Source organism: Athene cunicularia (assembly GCF_003259725.1).
Source record: "Athene cunicularia isolate RWA chromosome 1 unlocalized genomic scaffold, athCun1 chr1_part2, whole genome shotgun sequence".
Classification (NCBI taxonomy): Eukaryota; Metazoa; Chordata; class Aves; order Strigiformes; family Strigidae; genus Athene; species Athene cunicularia.
The window spans coordinates 64,830,844-64,852,616 of NW_020799092.1; the positions used below are offsets into that span (position 1 = coordinate 64,830,844).

Consider the following 21,773-nt stretch of genomic DNA (forward strand, 5'->3'; position numbering starts at 1 on the left):
TATATATATATACCTGAAGGGAGGGTGTAAAGAAGACAGAGTCAGACTCCTTTCAGTGGTGTCCAGTGACAGGACAAGAAGCAATGGGCACAAACACAGGAGGTTCCCTGTGAACATCAGAAAAAATATTTTTACAGTGAGGGTGACTAAGCACCAGCATAGGTTGCCCAGAGAGGTTGTGGAGTCTCCATCCTTGGAGATATATCTGGACAGAATCATGGGCAACCAGCTCTGGGTGACCTTGCTTAAGCAGGTGTGTTTTAGACCAGGTGAGCCCAGAGGTCCCTCCCAACATCAACTCTTCCGTGATTCTATGATTCTGTAACAGAGATTTGTGTCTGTCATGACTGAAGCCCAATGAAGGCATGGAATTCAAAAAAAGTGTTCACAGCAGAATAAAAATTAAAGCAGTAGCATCTATATAGAATCAAATTGAAATGTTAATTGCATCAGGCTTAGCTTTAGCTAGCAGTATTAATCCTCCACTTAAATGAACATTAAATCCAATAAAATAAAGTTCTTTGCCCTCTACAATAGCAAGACACTTACTTGTTGCTTAATATATTATTTACGTGCAAACTTTGTGATACAAATACCTTGATATAAATGCTGATATAAATGTCCTGCTTGGCATATTCACAGGAAATTGCTAAACCTGTGAAGTGTATTGATCTTTTATCACACATTGTTTCTCCATTTAGACATAAACAAGGGATCAAGGGTCTTTTCTGTTTAAATTGGTCTCTGTACTTTATAACATTAATATTATTGACTGGTTGACAACTCATACTACTGCTATGGACCATTATAACTCGAAGGAATTTAGATCTGAGGAAAATAATACACAAGTATAGGTAATAGACAAAGATAACTTTTCTCTCCCACTTTAACCATCTGAAACTCACCCAGCAAAAATCCTAAGGCTCATCCAGTCACAACAAGACATACTCACTGTTAACTCTACATCCTGCTAGCTGACTCAACAGGTAGTTGTGACTAAGGAGTAATTTGCACTAGGAAGACAGAAGCATATAACATGACCAAACTAATGATAGCCCATTATTCAGAATCCTCCACAAAATCAAGATACAGTTAGCTTCATTTTATGAATCTTTGCAGTGCTTTTAACAGCACCTGGATAAGGAGCAGATGTGAAGATAAAACTTTATTCCATAATGCTTTACAATCATAAATCTCATTTGGGTGTTTCCACTCTCATTTAATTTTATATCAGTTCAAGCAACAGGACTATGTATTTCCATGAGCTGCATTCCATTCACCAGATAATCTTCAGGAGAGAAATACCGTCAGTGTTTGAAAAGAGTTATTGGTATGACAGGGGTAATTATAATCGTGTTTTATGCTTTGGGGAATAATGTAACAGAGCTCTGATTCATGGACAGCAGAGACTTTTGTAATGATGTATGTGGTGTGGTGTGTTATTCTGTATTATTAGCCCTGCATGGCATTGCTAAAGAGAAATGGTGGCAAGTCAAGACTAATATAACAGGAACTAGAGTATTTGTAATTCCCTCCTCAACATCTGTTGCATAAAATGTAATTCGCTCATTTGTGCAAGCTGTGCTTCTTCAGAGGCAATCTTCAAATCCTTTTTTTTGGATGTACCTGCCCCAATTTGTACGATTTGAATGTGGCCCAAAATAGCCTGCATTTCAATTTCACATAATTCAAGAATGCTGCAGTAAGCAACCTGTTTATTTAAATTACATAAAAATTAAAGCAACACAGGGGTATAAGTGACCAGAGAGACAGAAATGAAGAATTCAAAGAGGGATTGCTTTTTTGTTTTGTTTTGGTTTTTTTCAAGAGGCAGAGCTCTCAGATCACCAAGAAGAATATTAAGGAAAGCAGTTAATATGTAGTTAAAGGAATCGTAATACACATGAACATATGTTGTTTTACCTAATTTTGATCAACTTAAAAGTAAAAATGTCTTTATTCTTTCAGTTCGGTTTAACATGCCATCTGGTTTAATTATTCCTTAGGTAGCACGCTATAAAGTTAATAGTAACAGTATTGTTAAACCAATCAGAAAGAACGTTCTGATGTGATTTTTCACCAAGGATGTTTCTCTTAAACACATTGACTATGAGGTCAATGTAATAAGCTTTTGCGTAAGTATTATTTTACTGACAGTGCTTGACAGATGTTAGCGCAGAACTGTCACCTCTAGATTGACTCAAATCTGCTTACTCCTTGAAAGTATTTAGCCATAACCTTAAGTGCTCCTTTAATTTAGTTTCAGGCAAATTTTTAATTTAAAAATTATTTAAATAGTTTTTAAATTGTTGAGAAGATATGATGACATTAAAAATGCAAGTTTCTTACCAGATTGTCTGTTAAAAGGAAATAAACTGCAGTTTATAAAAGTCATGTTGATTAAAGAGTCAAAATACTAAAACCAATCTCTGTCCTCATTTCAGCAAGGAAAGATATGTCCAGTGAGACTTCTGAAATCCACTGCTTTGATCAACTATGCAAGTGAAATACAGAGTGTTCATTATTCATTGTAATACCAGAGGGAAGGCAGGGATTTAGGGATTCACTTCAACATCTTTGAGTTGAAATGTGATTTCAAGCAGTTTTGCATAATCCCAACTTTAGAGAGTCCTAGTGAAATTCACCATTCCACTACTACTGACTTTCAATAGGACCTAATTATTGTTTAAAATGCTAGCTAAAAATTACTTTGTGTTATTTATCTTCAAAAATATTACTCAAAAAATAAGAGAATGCTGTAACAAATTCTTACAGAACTGAACATTTATTGCCCTGTGACTTTAAAAAATACTATTTCCACTGAAGGTGTTTCTGAACTGAGGGGGGAGTGTGTCTTCCTGATTCTTAGGCTTTGTTGCCCATTGCAGCTGTATAAAATTTATGGCATAATACTGCTATAATAAATTACCAGTTACAGTTGTATCTGGTGACTGCATGAAATAGAAAAGACAAAAAATAACTTCATTTCTCAAGGTCCATACTAAATGGACTTAATGAAAATAACTTGCAGTTTACTAAATGCCTCCAATTCTCATCCAATCCAGGACTTCCTGAGCAGAAGACAGCTGGGGGGCAGGAAGGCTTTAGGGACAAGTGTCATATAACCTTGTGCTGTTCTTAGATTTTCCTATGTAACTATTTATGGCCACTGCTGTGATTATTGGCCTGAATGACTTGATATAACCAAGTAAATTTATTCCTATATTTCAGTACAATAAAGAATTAAACTAAATAGATCTGTAACCCATAAAATGATAAATATATATTATCAGACAACTTTGGGTACTTGAATGTGTTTTATCAACAGAACAAATTTTACCCGGAAGACAGGGATCTCTCCCAGGATTCATTTTGAGAAGTGCCAAGTATAAGGACATACAATGCTGATGAACAGAAGAGATTCCAGCTGCAACTCAAAACTTGAACTTAAAAAGCCTTATCAACCAGTCTAAAGGAGCTAATCAACATATAAGAAGTATCAGGAGACAAAGACAGTAATGCATAGGCAATTCCATGATTTTAGTGCAGACTGTTATCAGAAGGGAGAACCTCTCCCTTATCCCAGCCATATGCTCCTACATACCGTTATGCCAGCCATAGCACTCAAGGAAGATATCTGTCTGGAAACCAATTTGACCAAAAGAGGGAAAAGGAGGAAAAAAAAAAAAAAGAAGAAAAATATAAAGCAAAATGTGTTGGGTGGGGATAATTTCCATGATCTTACTCTCAATGTGATAGGAGCTCAAAGTCACAGTGACTTAAAGTGATTGAGAACCACAAACTCAAGGCTGTAAAATATTTTAGTTTCAATACTGCAGATTGTTTGAATGTGTACCAAGTAAACAAAAATACCCAGGTATATGAACATTTAATAAATGTGCTGCCTGGCTATTCTACCATCTATGACCACCTACACCATGAATCACTAACAATCAGTACTGGCAGTGGTTTAGAACCTATTACAGCACCTGTCTTCTGCTTCAAGGGAATAACAGCCTGTTCACATTCCACCTTTCTCGAACACAAATAGTATGTGCCCTAAAGTAACTTAGTTGTAATCCTTCTCTCTCACTGGCTTGTCCACAGGGGGCACAACCCCACAGTCTGGGAAACACAGTGTTAGGGAAATCTTTAAGGCTATAGTTCTGATGAGATGTTGCACAAATTTGGCACGTAATAGCTTAAAATTAGAAGTTGAGTGATATAATAGACTGGTTGTTGGAAAATTAAAAAAAAAAAAAAAAAAAGGAAACCATCTCACAGACACCTAACATCAAGAAGAGAAATATCATTAAACAAACAAAAGTCTGGAAGAGATCTCTTCAAGTCATCAAATTCAGTGCCATGTTATCACAGACCCCTATGTATCAAAATCCTTTTTCTAAATTAATTAAATCCCACTTCCACTTAATTCTGAGGTAATATTGTCCTTATTTTTTTCTTCTCTGTTTTTTATACTCCTGATGTACCTTACCATATCTCTCAGTGTTTGACTAAACAAACCAAGAAATTTTAACATCATTTCTGGAGTAGACATTCCATTCTTCTGAATGTCCAACCACTTTTCCATCTAGGTCAGTATGAGTTTCTGAATAAAGGAAATTATACTTAGCTTGCTGATGAAGTCTCGCCAATGTTGTCTATAGCAGCATTAATACTCCTCTATTTTCTAACCCACCTTGGGGTCACACATCTTTTTCACAGTCCCAGTAAGCTATCCTACAACTAACCAACGTGTCAACGATCTCCATTCCTGGATGATGATAGATGAGCTATCATGTCACTGCAGAAATTCATGCTGATAATTGAAAACCACACAATGTTGGACTTTATCTAACTGTAGTTCACCCCCTTTCTGTTACTGAAGTCTTCAATATCATCCATTCTGTTACACTTTTTCTTACACTTTGACGTATCAGTAGGATTTTAAAATGCAAGCTAAATGAGATATATGCACACTAAATATATTTCCTTCTTGAAGCATTAGATACAAGGCACTATTTGATATTACTTAGATCCTTGACGGCAAAATATCCCAGACTCATATTGTATCAAATGATGCCATGGTAGAATCATTTGTTCTAAAACAATGAAACCAGACAAACAACAAACTGTACATACAGAGACTGCTACAACAGCTTTTTGATTTTATATGTAAAAGAAAATGATTAATGCTTTTATTTAGTAGGAAACAGTTGCACTCCTAACTTTACTATCTGGAAAGCAGGAGGAGTAGTAGCTGCTTAAAAAAATCGTATCTTTTTTTAGTGAAAAATGGCTTCAACTTTGGGAACAATTGTTGTTGCCAGTAGATTGTTAGAAAATCACCAGCAAATCATTGAAATAGAATGTATTAAGATTCAGAAGATTTAAAAATAATTATCAATGTGAAAATGAATTACAAAGTGTTGGCCTGTTCATACATATCAGCAGTCAATAACACACAATTCCAGCTTAAAATAAATTCTTCAGCCACTCACACACTACAGTAGCCACCTAGATGCATCAAGAAGCTGTTGCAAAGGGGAGCTTTGAAGTGTAAGCAGAAAGTAACCACTTAGTCCCTTACTGTCATTCTCCGCTGTTGCAAGTTCTAAGAACTTGACCAATGAAAGAAGAGATCCCAAATTATTATGCTTTTCTACTTAGAAAAATTATGTCGAGGATTGCATACTTGAGGAACAAGAGATGCACTGGGATTCAGTGAAGATTAAGCTACATCCTATTCTTTCTGCTCCCATGTCTATCATTTTAATATCTATACTGTTCTTTAGAAAGGGGTCAGACTAATGATCTTCCTGTAGAGAATCTGACATAGTATTGTCTAACTAGCAAAGTAATTGATTTTCTGTAAATGCTGTTACAAGATCTTGATCTTGAATTTTAATGTGCATGTACACAAATGCACATTAGATTTATTTAGTTCAGAAAGAATGACTGATTATGACTGCTGACCAGGTGTTAAAGTACTAAACTATGCAACAGTCTGACACACCAGTGCTGGATGTGTTCCCAGCTGCTGGCCAGAATCTAATCATCTTTTTCTAAGCAAGGTGTTCAATAAAGCAGGAAAACCCCCTCCTGTCTAACACCACCTGTCAGCTGAGCTTCAGACCAGGCCACTGCGCTGAGGCTGCACCTGTGGCTCTGCTGGATGACCTCCACAATATAGGGAAAAGGAAACAGTCATATCAATTCTGACAGACTTGGCAGCTTTCATATAGCTGATTTCCAAATAATCCTACTTTCATGCCAAAGACAGTTGCAGAAGGCAAACAGTAATAGCCTGAAATGACTTGGGTCATTTTTCTCAGACCACAAATGCAGGCTAGTACAGGCATTTCTTTACCATCTTCAGACTCTCACAGCAATCACACTCCTCCTATTCAATACTCCTCATCTGGATCTACATCTAGAATGCAAGCAGCAGAAAGTACACACAACATTCAACTCTACCCTGTGTCAAGTGTGAACATAAACTCTGTAAAAAGCTCCTGTTTAAAGAGGAGGCATTCAGAACTGAATAGGCCAAAATAATGCTGGAAGCTTGACAGAAGTACTCTCAAAACTAACTTTCTCTAGAATCACTCCCATCTACAAATATGCTTGTGCAACTAAATCAGGTCACAGCTTCAAAGGAGTCTTTTCTTCCTCATCTTTGGCTCAGGCAGCCATGGCAGCTGTCTGATATACCCCTGGTTTATCTAAGGCTTACTGGAACTTACCTGCTTTTCAGGTGTGGGTTGGTCCTGGTGAAGCGGTCACTCATATCACCAGATTTGCACTACATGTATGGAAGGAAGAGGGAACTGTGATTTTATGTGAAATGAAACTCCAAGTGAGACAAAATTCAAAAGCCCATGCTCGAGAATATAAAACATCCATTAAGCTATAAAAATGTGTAGAAAGTCCAGTTTAAACTTTCAAAGGCCTATAACTGGTCCATAACAGCATCACCATACCAAGAAAACAATTGTGTTTGTCATTTTTGACAATGAAGTGTAAGAAACAAAAATTTTATGATGGTCTCAGCATCATTGTTGTACTAATTCCCACAAGATTAATGCAATTAAATACAAAGCAAATTTATTCAGATTAATTTACCCTCATTTTCTTCTTTTACACACAAAAAAGCTTCTATAAATTAATTGAGCTATTTATTCTACAAGAGAGAGGAACATGCTTGTTGGCAGTGTTTTATGAACCTGAAAGGTAATGGGGCCCATAAAACTCCTTGACACTTGTTTTTGAGCTTCACAAAATTAGAGTCTGTACCTCATAGCTGGTGTCAAAAAGACTAGTTTCTTCTACCCAATTCATCTACCAGCCAAATTTTCCACTCACAATAATTTGTTTCATAGGTTTTTACTCCCTTCTCCTCAAAAAACAATAAAGTTTCTTGAGCTAATAAGACTTTTATCAAAGGCAAAAATAACAGATCTATTATGCCTATCCTGAAAAAAAACCATGCCACAACCACTCTTTTTCAACGTTATTAAAAACATACAAAGAAAATGCATTTATGGTTAGAAACATGATGTTAGTGTAATGGAAAATTGAGATTCAACAAACATAAATTTGCTTTTTCATATGTATAGAAACTAGTCAGGCAATGGAGAAAAAATTACTATAAAATAAGGCTTATACACTGTATACATGTACTCTAATCAGTACAGACAGAATCATTCTCTAAAAAAGACAGTCAGATGAAAAGATACTAATTTCCAGTATTTGTAGAAGTTTCACATATAAAGTTTTCAAATGTTATAGCACGATGAACTGAAAACTGAAGCACATTTTAAGTGTTACCTCAAAACTACCTTTGGAAATTGATCTGGTTTTAAAAAAAAAAAAAAGTATACTTAATTTCAACAGAAGTAAGACGTATCAAGAGTTTGGTAGATATTTTGATGACATTTGCATGAATTTCACATGTGGAAGCTCATCTCCCTATGTTAGCTTCACTGGCTCAGACACTCATGAAAATTTCCAATGTGTTGTTTCAACATTACTCATCTTAAATCCAAGTTCAGGAAAAACAAAAGAAGGTCTTATCTTTTCACATTAATTCTCTTTCATTATCTGAAATTGCTTTAAAAGAAGTCTTTTCAGCTGTTTACAGACAATAAATCATTCCTCATCTTGTGTGTTTAAAGCTGCTCAAACTCCTTGTTCTCAGGAAATAAACATTATGGTCATTTTCATGAAATAATATCAGCTATTAATATATGCAGGTTTTAAATGTATTAAGAAACATTCTTTCTGCCCAAGTATAGTCCCAGTAACAGCTACTTTCAACATGAAAGAAAACACATTTTTATGGTTATCACTACTGTATTTTATAGAGCTAAGCATTGTTAACAGTGGAGGAACCTCCTGGCCAAAATTTGTGATATTAAGCACAGTAACTGAATGAGTTACTGCCAATAGGCAGTCTAAGATCTTGATTTTCCTGCCTCTCAGCTAAAATAGTACCAATGTTGGGTACTAATACTTTGACAGATTGCAACAGCTCTTATTCCTGCACTACTGCAGTTCTTGAATTAAGCAAAGAGACAGAAGCAGATGCTCTCACTTTCAGCAGGTACAGCTTCCTGGCTAGCAATAATGTTTCAGACTCAGGTGCCTGTGGAAAAGATGAAGAGAGACAAGGCTGGACACAGAATTCACAGCCTGAAGGCAAGCACTCAACCTAGCTCAGCTTTCTTTAAATCATTTGCAGCCTTAGATAAATCTCATACCCTATAAACCAATAAAGTTATTTATTTAACAGTCCTAGAAAGAACTGTTGTTATAGATAATTAAATATTTAAGTGGTTTTATATAATTTTGGAGGAAAGGCCCATAGAAGAAAAAAAATAATATTTATTTACTGATCAAACTACTCTTAAATAAACAAAATTATTTCTCTCAAAAGTTCCAGACAAGATATAAATTAACCAACATGACACATTTGTTTCCAGTGAAACAAAACTAAAATTCATGATTCAGAGTATCATATGGTCTTCTCATACGTATACCCTGTGGTTATACATCAATCATTCCTGGGATCTAGGTAACAGGAAAAGCAACCAACACACAAACAACCTTCAGTGTGAATTCACAAGCTTTCATTTTTTAAGGACAGAATTTTCTCAGACAGTTGTCTGTCACACAGTTACACCCGATTTGAAAGGCTCTCTGTTGACTTTTAAAGAAATGTTGTCAAAGTCTGCAAATCAAAGTTAAAATCCAACTTCCAATTCTTTTCATTATGTCAGCAAGCAAAACTCAAAATTCTACTTCCTCTTATTTCTTTAAACGTATACTTTTTTTTCTTTTTTTTTTTTCCCCCCTGTGGAAGTTGCCATTTACCTTCCATTAAAAAAAAAAAAAAAAAAAAAAAAACACTCATGGCACTATGTCTGCTCTTCAGGGAAAAAAAAAAAATAAATAAATCAGCAAATGTAGAGATGTGGGAAAAAAATGTTACATTTTCATCGGTTAAGTTCAGCTACAGTGCAGCATCCTGAGAATAAATATATGCATGGTTTTATAGAAATATATACTGAATAAACCAGAAAGCAAAAAAAGAACATAAATTCGGTCAAAACCATACTTTAGAAGTACTGTCCTTTAACTTTACAGAAGAGCTCTGCAATTTTCATTCCATATGCTTTATGTGACCATCCCTTTTAAACAAAGGCCAAAACCAACTTGCTCTGGTTTAAGTTCTATTGTATATTATCCAGCCAAAACATAGGTTTCCTTTGTCACATAAAACATACATGACCTGAGTACTATTAACATACATCTGAAATATGGACACCCTTATCATGACAAATGATGTATATCCATCATATCCACCAGGGCTCTCCAGCATTTTGGCAACTTAAAATGTTTGTTCAAATTACATGCACTGAAATGGAATTAATATTTTTTTTTCTGAACAGTTCAGTCCTAACCCTCTGTGCATAATCATATCTTGTTTTAATACTAAAATAATTTAGAATGACAGAAGAAAATTAAAGTCTAATTTTTAGGTTTAATATATTCTAAGTGCACTGTCAGTTTACTAAATTCTAATAAGGCACGTACATGCAAGGCAACACTACGCTGTATCACAGTTTATAATTGGGCTCAGAGAACCTGATGCATGTGGAAGAAAAACAAACAAGCCCAGTTCTCAAATCTCTGCAAATCTAGCAGTTGGGAGGAAAAGTCTCTACACATATATCAAATTAATTTTCTGAGAAGTCACTGGCAAACCGTGATTCACATAGCTGTACTTGTCAGACCTAGCAAGAGAAAAGCACTTCAGAAAGTGTCAAGACAAACAGTAGGGCCAATTCACCTGACCTTAGATAAGAAAAATAAGAAAGCAAAACTGAAAAATATAGAAAACTAATATTGGGACTCTATGCCAACATGGAACATTAAATTCTAAAATAAGCTCTCGGGAAGGAAATGGACATCAGCTATTACAAGCAGTGAGAGGAAAGGCAGTGAGACATATTGAGAACGGGATCTAATAAGGTAGTGTAGGAAATATTTTCTTGAGTTCTACAAAGTTCATCTTTGATGGAGACAAAAAACCTTACAAATTTTAGGGAATTAAGTTAAAAAAATGAGATGGGTAGGTGCTTCATTTTATTTTGCATCTGAGCTTATATTAAAATATGAAAAGATTCCTTTCACTCTATGAAGTTCAGGATTCTAAAGGACATCCCTTTCCTCTATATAGAGATGAACTATCTGAGAAAACATTAGGCAATGGTTCTTAGTATTACATATGCTCAATACGATGTCAGTCTTATGAAGTCAATGTAATAATTGTGCCAAAGAATATACTGCTTTACTTATATTGCCATCAAATGTCAAAACGGAAAAAGATAAGCATTAAGCTGTTTCATAGTAATTGATTTTGAAATGCCACCAACTCAAGTACTATAAACTGTTTTTAAATTAATTCCTTGGAATTGTATCTGAAATACCTCAAACACATTTATAGTAATTACAAGTGGCAGTTCACGCAAATTATCATCCTAAGAGTTCACAGCAGCACTTTACAGAACTCTGCAAAAGAATGGGAAAGGGAGCCCATATAACACCATAAACTGTTAAAAAGTCTCTTTGATAGGGCACTTTAAGAAGATTATATTAGAAAATAATTATATTTATAGACAGGATTAAGGTAGAGATCCGTAGTTATACAGGCAGCACAACTAGATTTGGCCAGCTACTAGACAGAGAATGTCCATGCAGATATATACCATGGAAAAAGGTGAAAAGCAGCAATATATTCCTTGAACAAAAACCTATTGATAAAAGAATGAGGTATAGAAGGTAACAAATCTCTCCAGATGAAAAAGGCTGTAACAATAGCATTTACACTGAAGAACGTAGAACTGGAGGTACCTCTCAGGTCATAAAGCCCAATATCCTACCAAGAATAACCACATAACAAACTTTTTTCATACATAGCTTTTATTTTCCAGGTAAGGGAGAAGGAAGGGCAGGAGGAGTTGAGGGGGTGGCACTTTAATGATCAGTGCAATTCATATCTGCTCTTATATTCAAGGCAAGCATTTATAGTCTTCTTCACCCCTGCAGCTTCATATATATGAACACATCATTCACCTTCAAACCTTTTCTTAACCTAAATTAGTAGTAGATGAAGGTGATTCAAATGTTTTAATCACACTATAAAAGATTGCACTGTACAAATGTGTTTAATATTGCTTTGTATAGAAGAGGCTTAAAAAATGAGAAGAATGGTAAAGCGGATAACCTTTGGTACAGTCATCTAAAATTCACCTAGTTTCCAACTTTTTGGGGAAAAACAGTATTTTCAGAATGGCCAGAGTGTGAAAATACAGGAAATGAAACTGGAAAATTCACAGTAAGACAAAACACATTGCAAAATTGTTCAGGATACAAGCTGTTTGCAAAGATGTCTTCAGAAGATCCCAGTAATTTACGCCAACGACATCCCTCAATTTGTACAAATCTTTCACTGCAGTAGTTCAATATCTTGACCTACAGTCTTAATGAATCTGTATAACAAGCCTGTTTTTCTACATTTTTTCCTCCCTACATAAATGCTGAACAAATTGCTTGGCATTAAACATTTAAATATTAACTGTGGGCCTTGAAAATAAAATAAGAAACATTCTAAAGATGCTGTAATGAAGGATTGGGTTAATGTGATAACATATATGTTAAAATCTTAGCAAGCTGTCTAATCTGCTTTATAGTCAACAGTATAGTCAACAAATACTTCTGCTGCACAATTTACCTCAAACTGTATCATGTATCTAAAACAGGTCACTTGAACTGCACTGTAGAAAAGTCTTATTTCCACTGACTGTACTGCAGAAATCTAAAGCAAAAACCAGTTCTGTTCAGATGGAATTGAGACTATTTGCCAGCCATTTCTTTTAACCCATCACGATCTGAGTTCCAGAATATATATGTTTTTTTCTAGCTGGACCTGGTAAATTAAAATGAAAATACTTGTGAAAATTCTTTAAAAGAATATCTTAAAAGAACCATTATTCCAGGTATTAGGATATACAAAGACATGTTAGGTCAAATGTCTTCTAGGAGTTAATTTCAGGGAAATTACTACCTTTAAGTAACATTCAGTGAGAACAATTTTAAAAACCTCTCAGTTTTATTTTAAATATTGATGTGTTTTTTACCAAGCTTGTATATACACAAACACATATATATCCTCATCTTAAAATAAATGTTCAATAAAGCATTACTGACAGTGCATAATGAAAAAGCTCTGGAACATCTTTCTGATAGTTTTCAATATAATGTTCTTGAAGATTAACTCAGATTATTGTATTTGTTCAATTCAGAAAAGAATTTTATATTTTTATGATTAAAGCCTATATACAGAACTATGTTTGAATTCATTCACTATACACCAAATATAGAAAAAGTCACTTTTCTTTTAGGTTGCACAGAAGAAAAGTGTCTACCAAAAATCTAACTAAATATATCTGGTTAAAAAAAGAAAAAAAGAAAAAAAAAACAACAAACAAACAAAAACACACACACACAAAAAAAACCCAACCAAAACAAAAACCGGTGAACCCTTTCAATAACATCATAGAATGCTATCAGTAACAGGTAACCTCTCACAGTATCTGTTATACTTGTATATAATTTAATTTAAAGCAAGCAAACAAAAACAATATAATGGTTTGGGTTGGAAGTGAACTTAAAAGATCACCTAGTTCCAAACCCCCTGCCACCAGACCAGGTTGCTCAAAGCCCCGTCCAACCTGGCCTTGAACCCTTCCAGGGAGGGGGAAGCCACAACTTCTTTGGGCAACCTGTGCCAGTGCCTCACCACCCTCATCGTTAAAAATGTCTTTCTTATGTCCAATCTAAATTTACACTCTTTCAGTTTAAAACCATTTCTCCTTGTCCTGTCACTACAGGACTTGGTAAAATGTCTCTCTCCATCTTTCTTATACACCCACTTCATATGGTGAAAAGCTGCAATAAGGTCTGTCTATAGCCTTCTCTTCACCAGGCTGAACATGACCAACTCTCTCAGCCTTTCTTCATAGGAGAGGTGTTCCAGCCCTCTGGTAAGTTTTGTGGATCTCTTCTGGATCTCTCTGAAGTGCAAGAAGTCACTGTTCCCACAGAATTTCAACAGTCCTGCTTGCAATTGAACCATTTAATGAAAAGCACAAGAGGTGAGCTTATACCCACTTCTATCGTCTGGCTAAACTGTTCTACCAAACTTTGCACTGTTGTAGTTCAATGGAAAAATTAAATATTTGGCTAAAAGGGATACTGACAACTGAGAACATTGAAAATGATACAGGCATTTGGGGTTAACAGTATCTCATACTGTCAGCATACCATCTCTTAGAACACATTTGTCAACATCAGAGTTCTAAGATAATCAGGAGAAAAAAAAATATCGTTTTGAGAGCAAAGGTAAAAGACATGATAAATTAAACCATGATTAACAAGAACACAATAAAAATTCCCTTTTATTTTTTGATCAACTTCAGGAACCAATTTTTTTTTCATATGTAGTAATTGCTCATTTCTGTAAGAATTAAGGGCCTGTCTCTCAAATGATGCAGCTTTGTCAATTAACAGAACCAGTAGGTTCTACTGCTGTGCTTGAGTACAGTCAGTCACTACAACTCTTCTCTACAACAGATGAAAAATCAGGAATCAGTCCAACCAACATCACTTGCAATTTGAAACATTACCAACCTCCTAGGCATTCTGCTCTGGTCTTTTATTCAGTTTTTGGTACAGAAAATACAAACAGAGCACATCTGTTAACAATGTTCTGGAATAAATCTTCATACTGAAAAAATAAAAACCAGAGACAGTGTCAGTTCTGGACCTTCAAAACACCAAACTGAACAATGGGGTCATAGCTTAAATTGCTACTCTCAGTTACAGGCAAATACAGAAGGAAGCTTTATTTTGCCAGGTATGTGATCCTAAAAAGATCATAAGAACTTGCCCTGTTAAAACACTCTCCTGTTGGAAGAACAGGAGGTGCCAGTGGTGGAGGGTTCTTAAAGACAAGGGTCAGCTGAAAGCATGTGTTAACTCCTGCTGCAAGAGAATGAGGCAGAGAACGTCAAAACTGGAAATACGTCATACCAACCCACAGCCTTGAAGGGAATTGTAACCACAGGAAAAATAGTAGATAGAGGTCTCTCTAGATATAATTCATGTTTTCTCCAACAGCAGCATATCATTTTGGAAAATAAATAACATTTTGTTCTAGAGAAGTAACTTCCTTGTTGCTGTACTGGGCCACAGGCACTTAAAAGAAGTGCTAGGAGACCCAAAACCAGGGATGATATTGAGTAACTTGCTGTTACTCAGGAAAGAACCAAAGGGGCTGTTACACAGAGTCTCCTTTGAAAAACAGTCAGTTATAATCCTCACTGCAGTTAAACAAGGTAATTTCCTGTCATCTGAGAACTATCAAGTGTATGAAGAAAGGTGTCCAAAGAAACAGTCCATCCAGAGATCAAAACAAGACACAGGCCACAAAGTCTTTAGGAGATGATCACATGAATGTAAAACCCTCTACCATTATACTTGTGATTCCTGTACTGTAGCCAAAGTCCATTTATTGAAAAACATGCACAAAACCTTTGAAATAAACCTCTACACCAAAAATACTGGAGAACATTGTCTAAATATGGTTCATATATTTTCAAATAGTTACCACATAACATTTTCCTATTTGCAGGGCTAACATAAAAGCATATCCATGAAAAGATGACTTCCCAAAACATCTACGATAAGCAGTTTTTCCAACCATCTGTGCAAAAATCAGTGTAACTTCCCTTTAAACAGAGAAAAAAACCTAAACTAATCACCAGCCCAAGAGCAGAACACACCTAGCCAAATATAAGCCTAAGCATAAAAACATTCTGGTTTGAATTTACCAACGAAGAATATGCAGAGCAGGAAGATGTGGTTAATCAGCGCTACCTAGATTTGCCCATATATCTGACACTTCTGTACATAGTTCCACATCCAAGCGCATTTTTGAGTTACTGACATCATTCAAGGCATAACTTGAATAAACGTTGTTTGGCATGTCAGATGCTGAAGTAGTTGTCGATGTGTTAGGTTTTTTTCACATAATAGCCTTATGGTTAGAGCACTCACTAAGAAAGCACTAGATGACATCTGAAAACTGAGAGATATCATACCCCAGCTTCTAGCAGAGAAGAATGAGTGGGAAAATACCCATTCATAAAGCTAATCTCTGTGAAGGACTTATTACTACTTATTCAATGGAGTCACCAAGTAAAGCATGAAAGATTAATAGGACCCTAGTAAAAGATGATACAATCTAGCTCATGTTTACACACTTAGCCAGAGCAGTGGGGCTTTACTCTATGCTCCCAATACCATTTTCATAGCATATGGTAAGAGCACAGTACATTGCATAAACAGAGAAAAAAAGCGTGCAAGTCAAAGAGGTCTCAATCTCACTGCTATCAACCCTGTCAAAAGACATGGAATACTCCTCTGCCACATATTTAATTGAAAATCTCAATTTATTTCCAATTCCCACTCCCTACCTTTTTCCCATTATATTAATCTATATCAGTGGTTGTACTTGCAATGGAAGTAAGAATTTCTCAAATATATTTGAATTCTGGTAACTATCAATAGTGCTTACTTGCCCTTAAAAGGGTTGAATTAAATATTAAAAGCAGTAAGAAGCCATTTGTTATGTTGATGCCAACATCTCCTCTGAAATACATCATCTGAACAGACTACAACACAACTGGTGAGACAATCTCAATGTCAGTTTGGTACTCACATTGGCAGGGAGTATGTTCAGAGGCCATAAAGTTCAAAGCACCGTTTTTTATTCAGAAAATGAACGTTCTTAAAAAGAAATATCTGGGATGGTCTATAAAGAAACAAAATTTTAATATCTTGCTTTTCTTATTTAATGCTATGAAAGCATTATTTTTCATTGCTATTCACAAACTAAAATGAAAAAAATTTGAGTACTGACAGTTACTCTATTTGTCACATTCTGTGTGCAGAGTTTGGGAAAGATACAAACAGTAATTCTTGCAGAAAACATAATAAAATCTGTTAGACAGATTAAAAAAAAAATCTATCTTCTTCATTTGTAAAAGACAGAGGAAGTGATCTGAATGATATAGATCAGTAACAGGAGCTGTAGGCCTTCATTCAGAGATGACTTGTTTGCATCCAACATAAATCAGCAGTGACCATTTATCATCTAGCAGCTGTTCAGTGGCCTGTGCATGATGATATGGTAGCTCCTATTGGAGAGGTGTCCAGGTGACAGTCACAGCTAATTGCCATCCCTTGGCAGTCTCAAATAGCTTAAGGAAACAATAAGACCTAGAGACCATAGTAGACTGTGTCTTCTAGAGAGAAAGCAATTCCAGAGCAGGGCAATGAAAGGGTATTTCTGGAATGAGCAGTGTTCACCCAATGTATAACAACAGGATCTCAAATTAAGGTCAGGTCAATACAATATTTTTTGTCGGAATTATCTGCATTTTGCATGATACCATGCCAAATCTTTAAGATGCTTTTTTATTTATGCTAAGGGCTTGATGTTTCTGCTTAAGAAATTCCACAGGTTTAAATGGTAAACTGCAGAATCAGTTATTTAATATAATCTATCAATATTTCATCATTACAATCTTCTTATTTTGTACTCTGCAAGTAAAAGAAATAATTATTTAGGAGAACACTTCTTTCCACATCTTATTACCGTGAAAGAACTTGTACTTACAATACAGAACTGTAGACTTACGGGAAATATTTTGTATTTTGGAGTTTTAAGTTCTTTTTGCCCAGTTCTATCACCATCTGGTGAGCATAAATACTGGGCTTCAAATTGCTCTCTTCCATACACAATGTTTAAAAAAAGAAGGTGAACTTTCCAAGTACCATTCAGTTTCAGTGGTTCCTTTCAACAAACCTATTTGCTTGCCCTTAGAAGTATTACCTTATCAGAACAGTAAAACCTGTAACACCACAGGGGTCTAATGTTCTATTCCTTATGCTCACAAAACAGTATAAAATAGGGAAAGCCAAAAGCTCCTAACAGCCACAACTTCACTAAAGCTGAATCATATGTTGTTTAAAAAGTCACCATTTACATATAAAAAGCACCTCAGTATTTACAGCAAAGCCAACTGAATAAATGCACTAAAACCAATTCTAAATCACAAACATGTTATTTAGACTCCTGATGTAGATGCAGCTGTGATCCCACAAAAAAATTTCCTTGATTTGACCAAACTTTCTAACCTGGAAAAATGCAACTCCCAGTTATGAAGGAGAAAAAACAATTCAGTGTACCTTTGCAACATAAAAACAGTATCTTAAAGAATTCACTGTAGTTACTTATCTCTGGTCTACTACTGTTAATTAAACAAGTATGCAGAATGCATCCTAGAGAAGTCACAACTTCTCTAATTCTGAATTGCTTTGAAGGTGGTCACCCTTAACCAGGACAGCTTTCTGAGATAGTTTACTTAACAGAAGTGTCAGAAAATGTAAAAACAAACTCCTTGGTAGTAACACCAAGGACCACAAACAGACAGTTTCTACTACTTCATTTTTGCCTTCTCCTGTTGAGAATCTACCAAATCAGACCATTTTTTCTTCAGCTGGAGAATATTACATTATATTTATCACTATAGCAACTAACCTAATTGATTTGATGCAGGATTCTCTTCCACCATAGGATGGAGCCACTATCCCTAAGTATAATCTAAACATTTAAGAAAGAAAAAATGATCAGTTTATCATTTTACCACGTCAGAGAGAACATAATTGGGCTTCAGAAATTACAGTATAAATGAAAGTCTAATGGACTGTACATATACATCCAGAACACACTATATAAATATGCTTATCTCTCAAGTGGACTCAGAGGATGGTGTTCACTGGTTGGTCCCAGTAATAGGGATGTCTATAGCACAACAAATACATTCCCGGAAACAAAGATTCACAAAGTAATTAAGGGAAGAGGAAGCAACATTCATATAACTGATTCAGGAATAAGATTTGCCAGATTAACAGATTAAAAATCAAAATAAGCAAGGTAGATCAAAAGTTTTAGTTATAGTGCTATAAAAAAATGAAAAATAGAAAAGTTTTGATTTTTTTTGGAGCTGCAGGGTTTGATGTAAGTGTAGCAAAATGATGCAGTGAGAGACAATCAGATACAAGGTTCCTGTAATAACTTTAATAATATCATTACCTCTATTGTTTATTACATAAATCTGTTGGGTATCAGAGCTTTAAGTTGGTATGCTCCCATATACCTGAATATAAAGGTGTGTGGAAAAATACAGAACACCTTACATTGCCAAGTTCTTTGCTTTTACTTCCTAAGAAATATGGCAAGGCTGTTATTCGTAAAACATAACTAGAGTCATTCCCCACCACCACCCCCAGTTACGTTTTTCTTCAAAATATAAAGCATCAGATGAAAAAAGGGTTGAATAAACCCTAAATGATTTTTAAAGAATTCATAAAATCTGAAGTACTACTTTACCTAGAAATAGCTTCACATTTTTTCCCTTATTTTTAAACATCTTCACCCTTCCACAGAGCAAAAACATTTTTTACAATTTTTCAAATACTACCGCTAGAGAAAAATATTCACGGTGCTTCATTAACATTTGGAATTGAAGCTGTCAAATCAGTGAAACATTACATAAATGGTGGAGTATTTTGACACTGCATATTTTAAGCTGCATGGTGCTTTTCAGCTCCATAGGTAATGAAGAGCGTACTACATGTTTGAGGAACACCATCTACACTAGCTGAGAGAACTAATTAGAAACTGGTCATTTAAGTACACCAGAAATTGCCTTCATATTAATGGCAAACATTTGCATTGTTCAGCATCAGTAAACAATGTGAAAAATAAATAATTAACAATACACAACAATTCAAATGAACAACTTTATTCCTTAGAACAGAACACTGTCAAACCTCTCACTGTTGAATACAATTTTTAAGGTGTCAGTTTACAGTTAACTCTTTCTGAGGCTATGCTGACATATATAAGGTATCTGCACAGAACAACTCATATCTTCTCATAAAAAGCCTGGGACCATCCAGACATTTCTCGCACAAACTTAACAAATTATTTCCTGTTACTGAATTCTCTTTACACTTGAACTATTTATCCTGTAATATATATTTACTGAGTCACTTATCTTCCAGTATGCACATAAATTCTTTTAAATCTCAGTGTGTTCTTTCGTTTACCCTTTAAATTAGCATATTGAATACGACACTAGGCACAAAATTAAATTATTTAAAAGTGTGTCCTATTTGATATGATTTTTTATGAGAAGTGTAATGCAAAATGTGCTTAATTGCAAAAAAATTACAAAATATGTTCTTTTGAGAACAAGCCTCTTCCACTGTTGTCAGTACAAAGAGTCCCTGTAACGTGTAAAAAAAAAAAAAAAAAAAAAAAAAAAAAATCTCTTAGCCAATTACAATCTTGTTTCAGGAAAAAAAAAAAAAACAACAACACAAAAATGGAGAATATAATACAGTTGGGAGGGAACTGAACAGAGGGTTAAGAAATGCAGCAGACATGCTCCTGAAAACCAGAATCTATTTCCTACTGACCATAACCTACACCTATTACAGCTCAACAAGACAAGCCTAGTGCAGTCTTTTATGCTAAAGCTAATGAAAGGAATACGCACTATGGGTAAATTACAGACCACATTCAGCTCAGGTTGTGAAAATACAGTGTAGATGCATTTTGGTAAAGTTGTGCAGATCCCTCCTGATAAATTACATAATTTTTTATTATTTCATAGAAACTGCTTTTTCTATTATCTTTCAAAGGTTCCCACTCTGGTACTATGGACTAACTTTTAATCCACAGAAGTATAGGCATTAACTGTATTTACATTACGTAACTGCTTGAAAATTACTCGTCATGAGCAAAATAATTAACAACAAAAAATAAAGACCTTTAGAAGTATTAATAGTCTAGGCACTTGATTCTTACAGATACCTTATCTGCAACTCAGTGTGATTAATGGACAATCTCTCGAGCCTGAAAAAGAATATACAAAACTCTACTGATAACCTGTGATGCAGCTCTAAAACTGATAGCATGGGCTTATTAAACAGCTGAGGACATGCTAAGGAAGTGCTGGGGTTTGTTCCAATGCAATTTCACAGTCAGAGAAACACATATGATCCTGGTGATGTTAAGACATCTGTCACTTGACTAAGTATGTGCTTCCTAAAGGAATGAACATAAGCAAAACAGCTCCTGTTCATAGAAGGTGGACGAGGGTAGAAGAGTGTGTACATGGAGGGAGCAGTCTGGGAGAAAACTGGTAACATCTGATAATAAAGAGTGAACAGTGGATCACAATGACTACCACTAAAAAGTTTGTTCCTAAAATCCAAGAGATGTTTCTGCTTGGACTGGAAATGGCACATCTACAACCTAAGGACATCTCATGCTCCCTAGAAGCATCAGTATTAAAGTGTCGGTCTACCTGCTTTACCATGGGGGTACGGGGGGAGATGGCTTCGAGATGGCAGGTCTAAGGCACAGTACTTCTGACTGCCAGCTTCTGAGCTTGGCTTTTGACAGAAGCGTTACCTCAGATGGGAAGGGCGTGGATTTACACCCAGCAAAAGCACCAGGAGAAACATGTACTTACTGCAGTAAGCGATTAGGAGACTAGCCAGGATCATGATAGCCCAGAAAGTTGAGGACATGCTTGGCAAGGCGTTGGCATCTTTCCTACTGCTTCTCCTGGGAGATGGAGCCATTGAAGCCACTTCCCCGGTGGGGGAGAAAGTCAGACAGTTTCACCAGCCAGCTCTCCCCTTGACTGATGGCCTTTCTCCACGTGTAATCCTCAAGGAAGGCATCTTCCAGCGACCCCGCGGTTCGTCAGCAGCACCATGGTACCGTTGCGGGAATCATCTTCAAGCCAGAAAGCCAAGGCGACTTTAAAGCACGCAGGACTTCGGCGCAGTGGCCGCCGCCAGCTTTCCTCCCGTTACTGTGGTGAGATTCACTGGCGTGGTGGGTTTACTGGGACTCGGGTGCCTGGCGTGGTGCTGAGCGGTGAGGGTGTCCCGCGAAGGAGCCTCTTCCTTAGTTCTTTTTTTTAATCTGTAGGAGTCGCCCCTTGCTGTCCCTTCCCCTGCCTCCTGCCCCTCCCCGGGCGGCAGACCGGCCTCCGCAG

General features: G+C 35.8%; 1 protein-coding gene across 5 annotated transcripts in view; it reads right to left on the reverse strand.

Moving 5' to 3' along the window:
- FAM19A5 (family with sequence similarity 19 member A5, C-C motif chemokine like) overlaps nt 1–21,743 on the reverse strand; it is a 448,788-nt gene extending 427,045 nt beyond the window's left edge. For all 5 annotated transcript variants that reach the window (XR_003400411.1, XR_003400410.1, XR_003400409.1 and 2 more), the window contains exon 1: nt 21,240–21,743. Coding sequence is in view for 1 of the 5 variants with exons in the window: in XM_026868390.1 (XP_026724191.1) it covers nt 21,240–21,351 (112 nt within the window). In the remaining 4 variants the exon portion in view is untranslated. The remainder of the gene's footprint in view (nt 1–21,239) is intronic.
- Nucleotides 21,744–21,773: the final 30 nt, after the last annotated feature.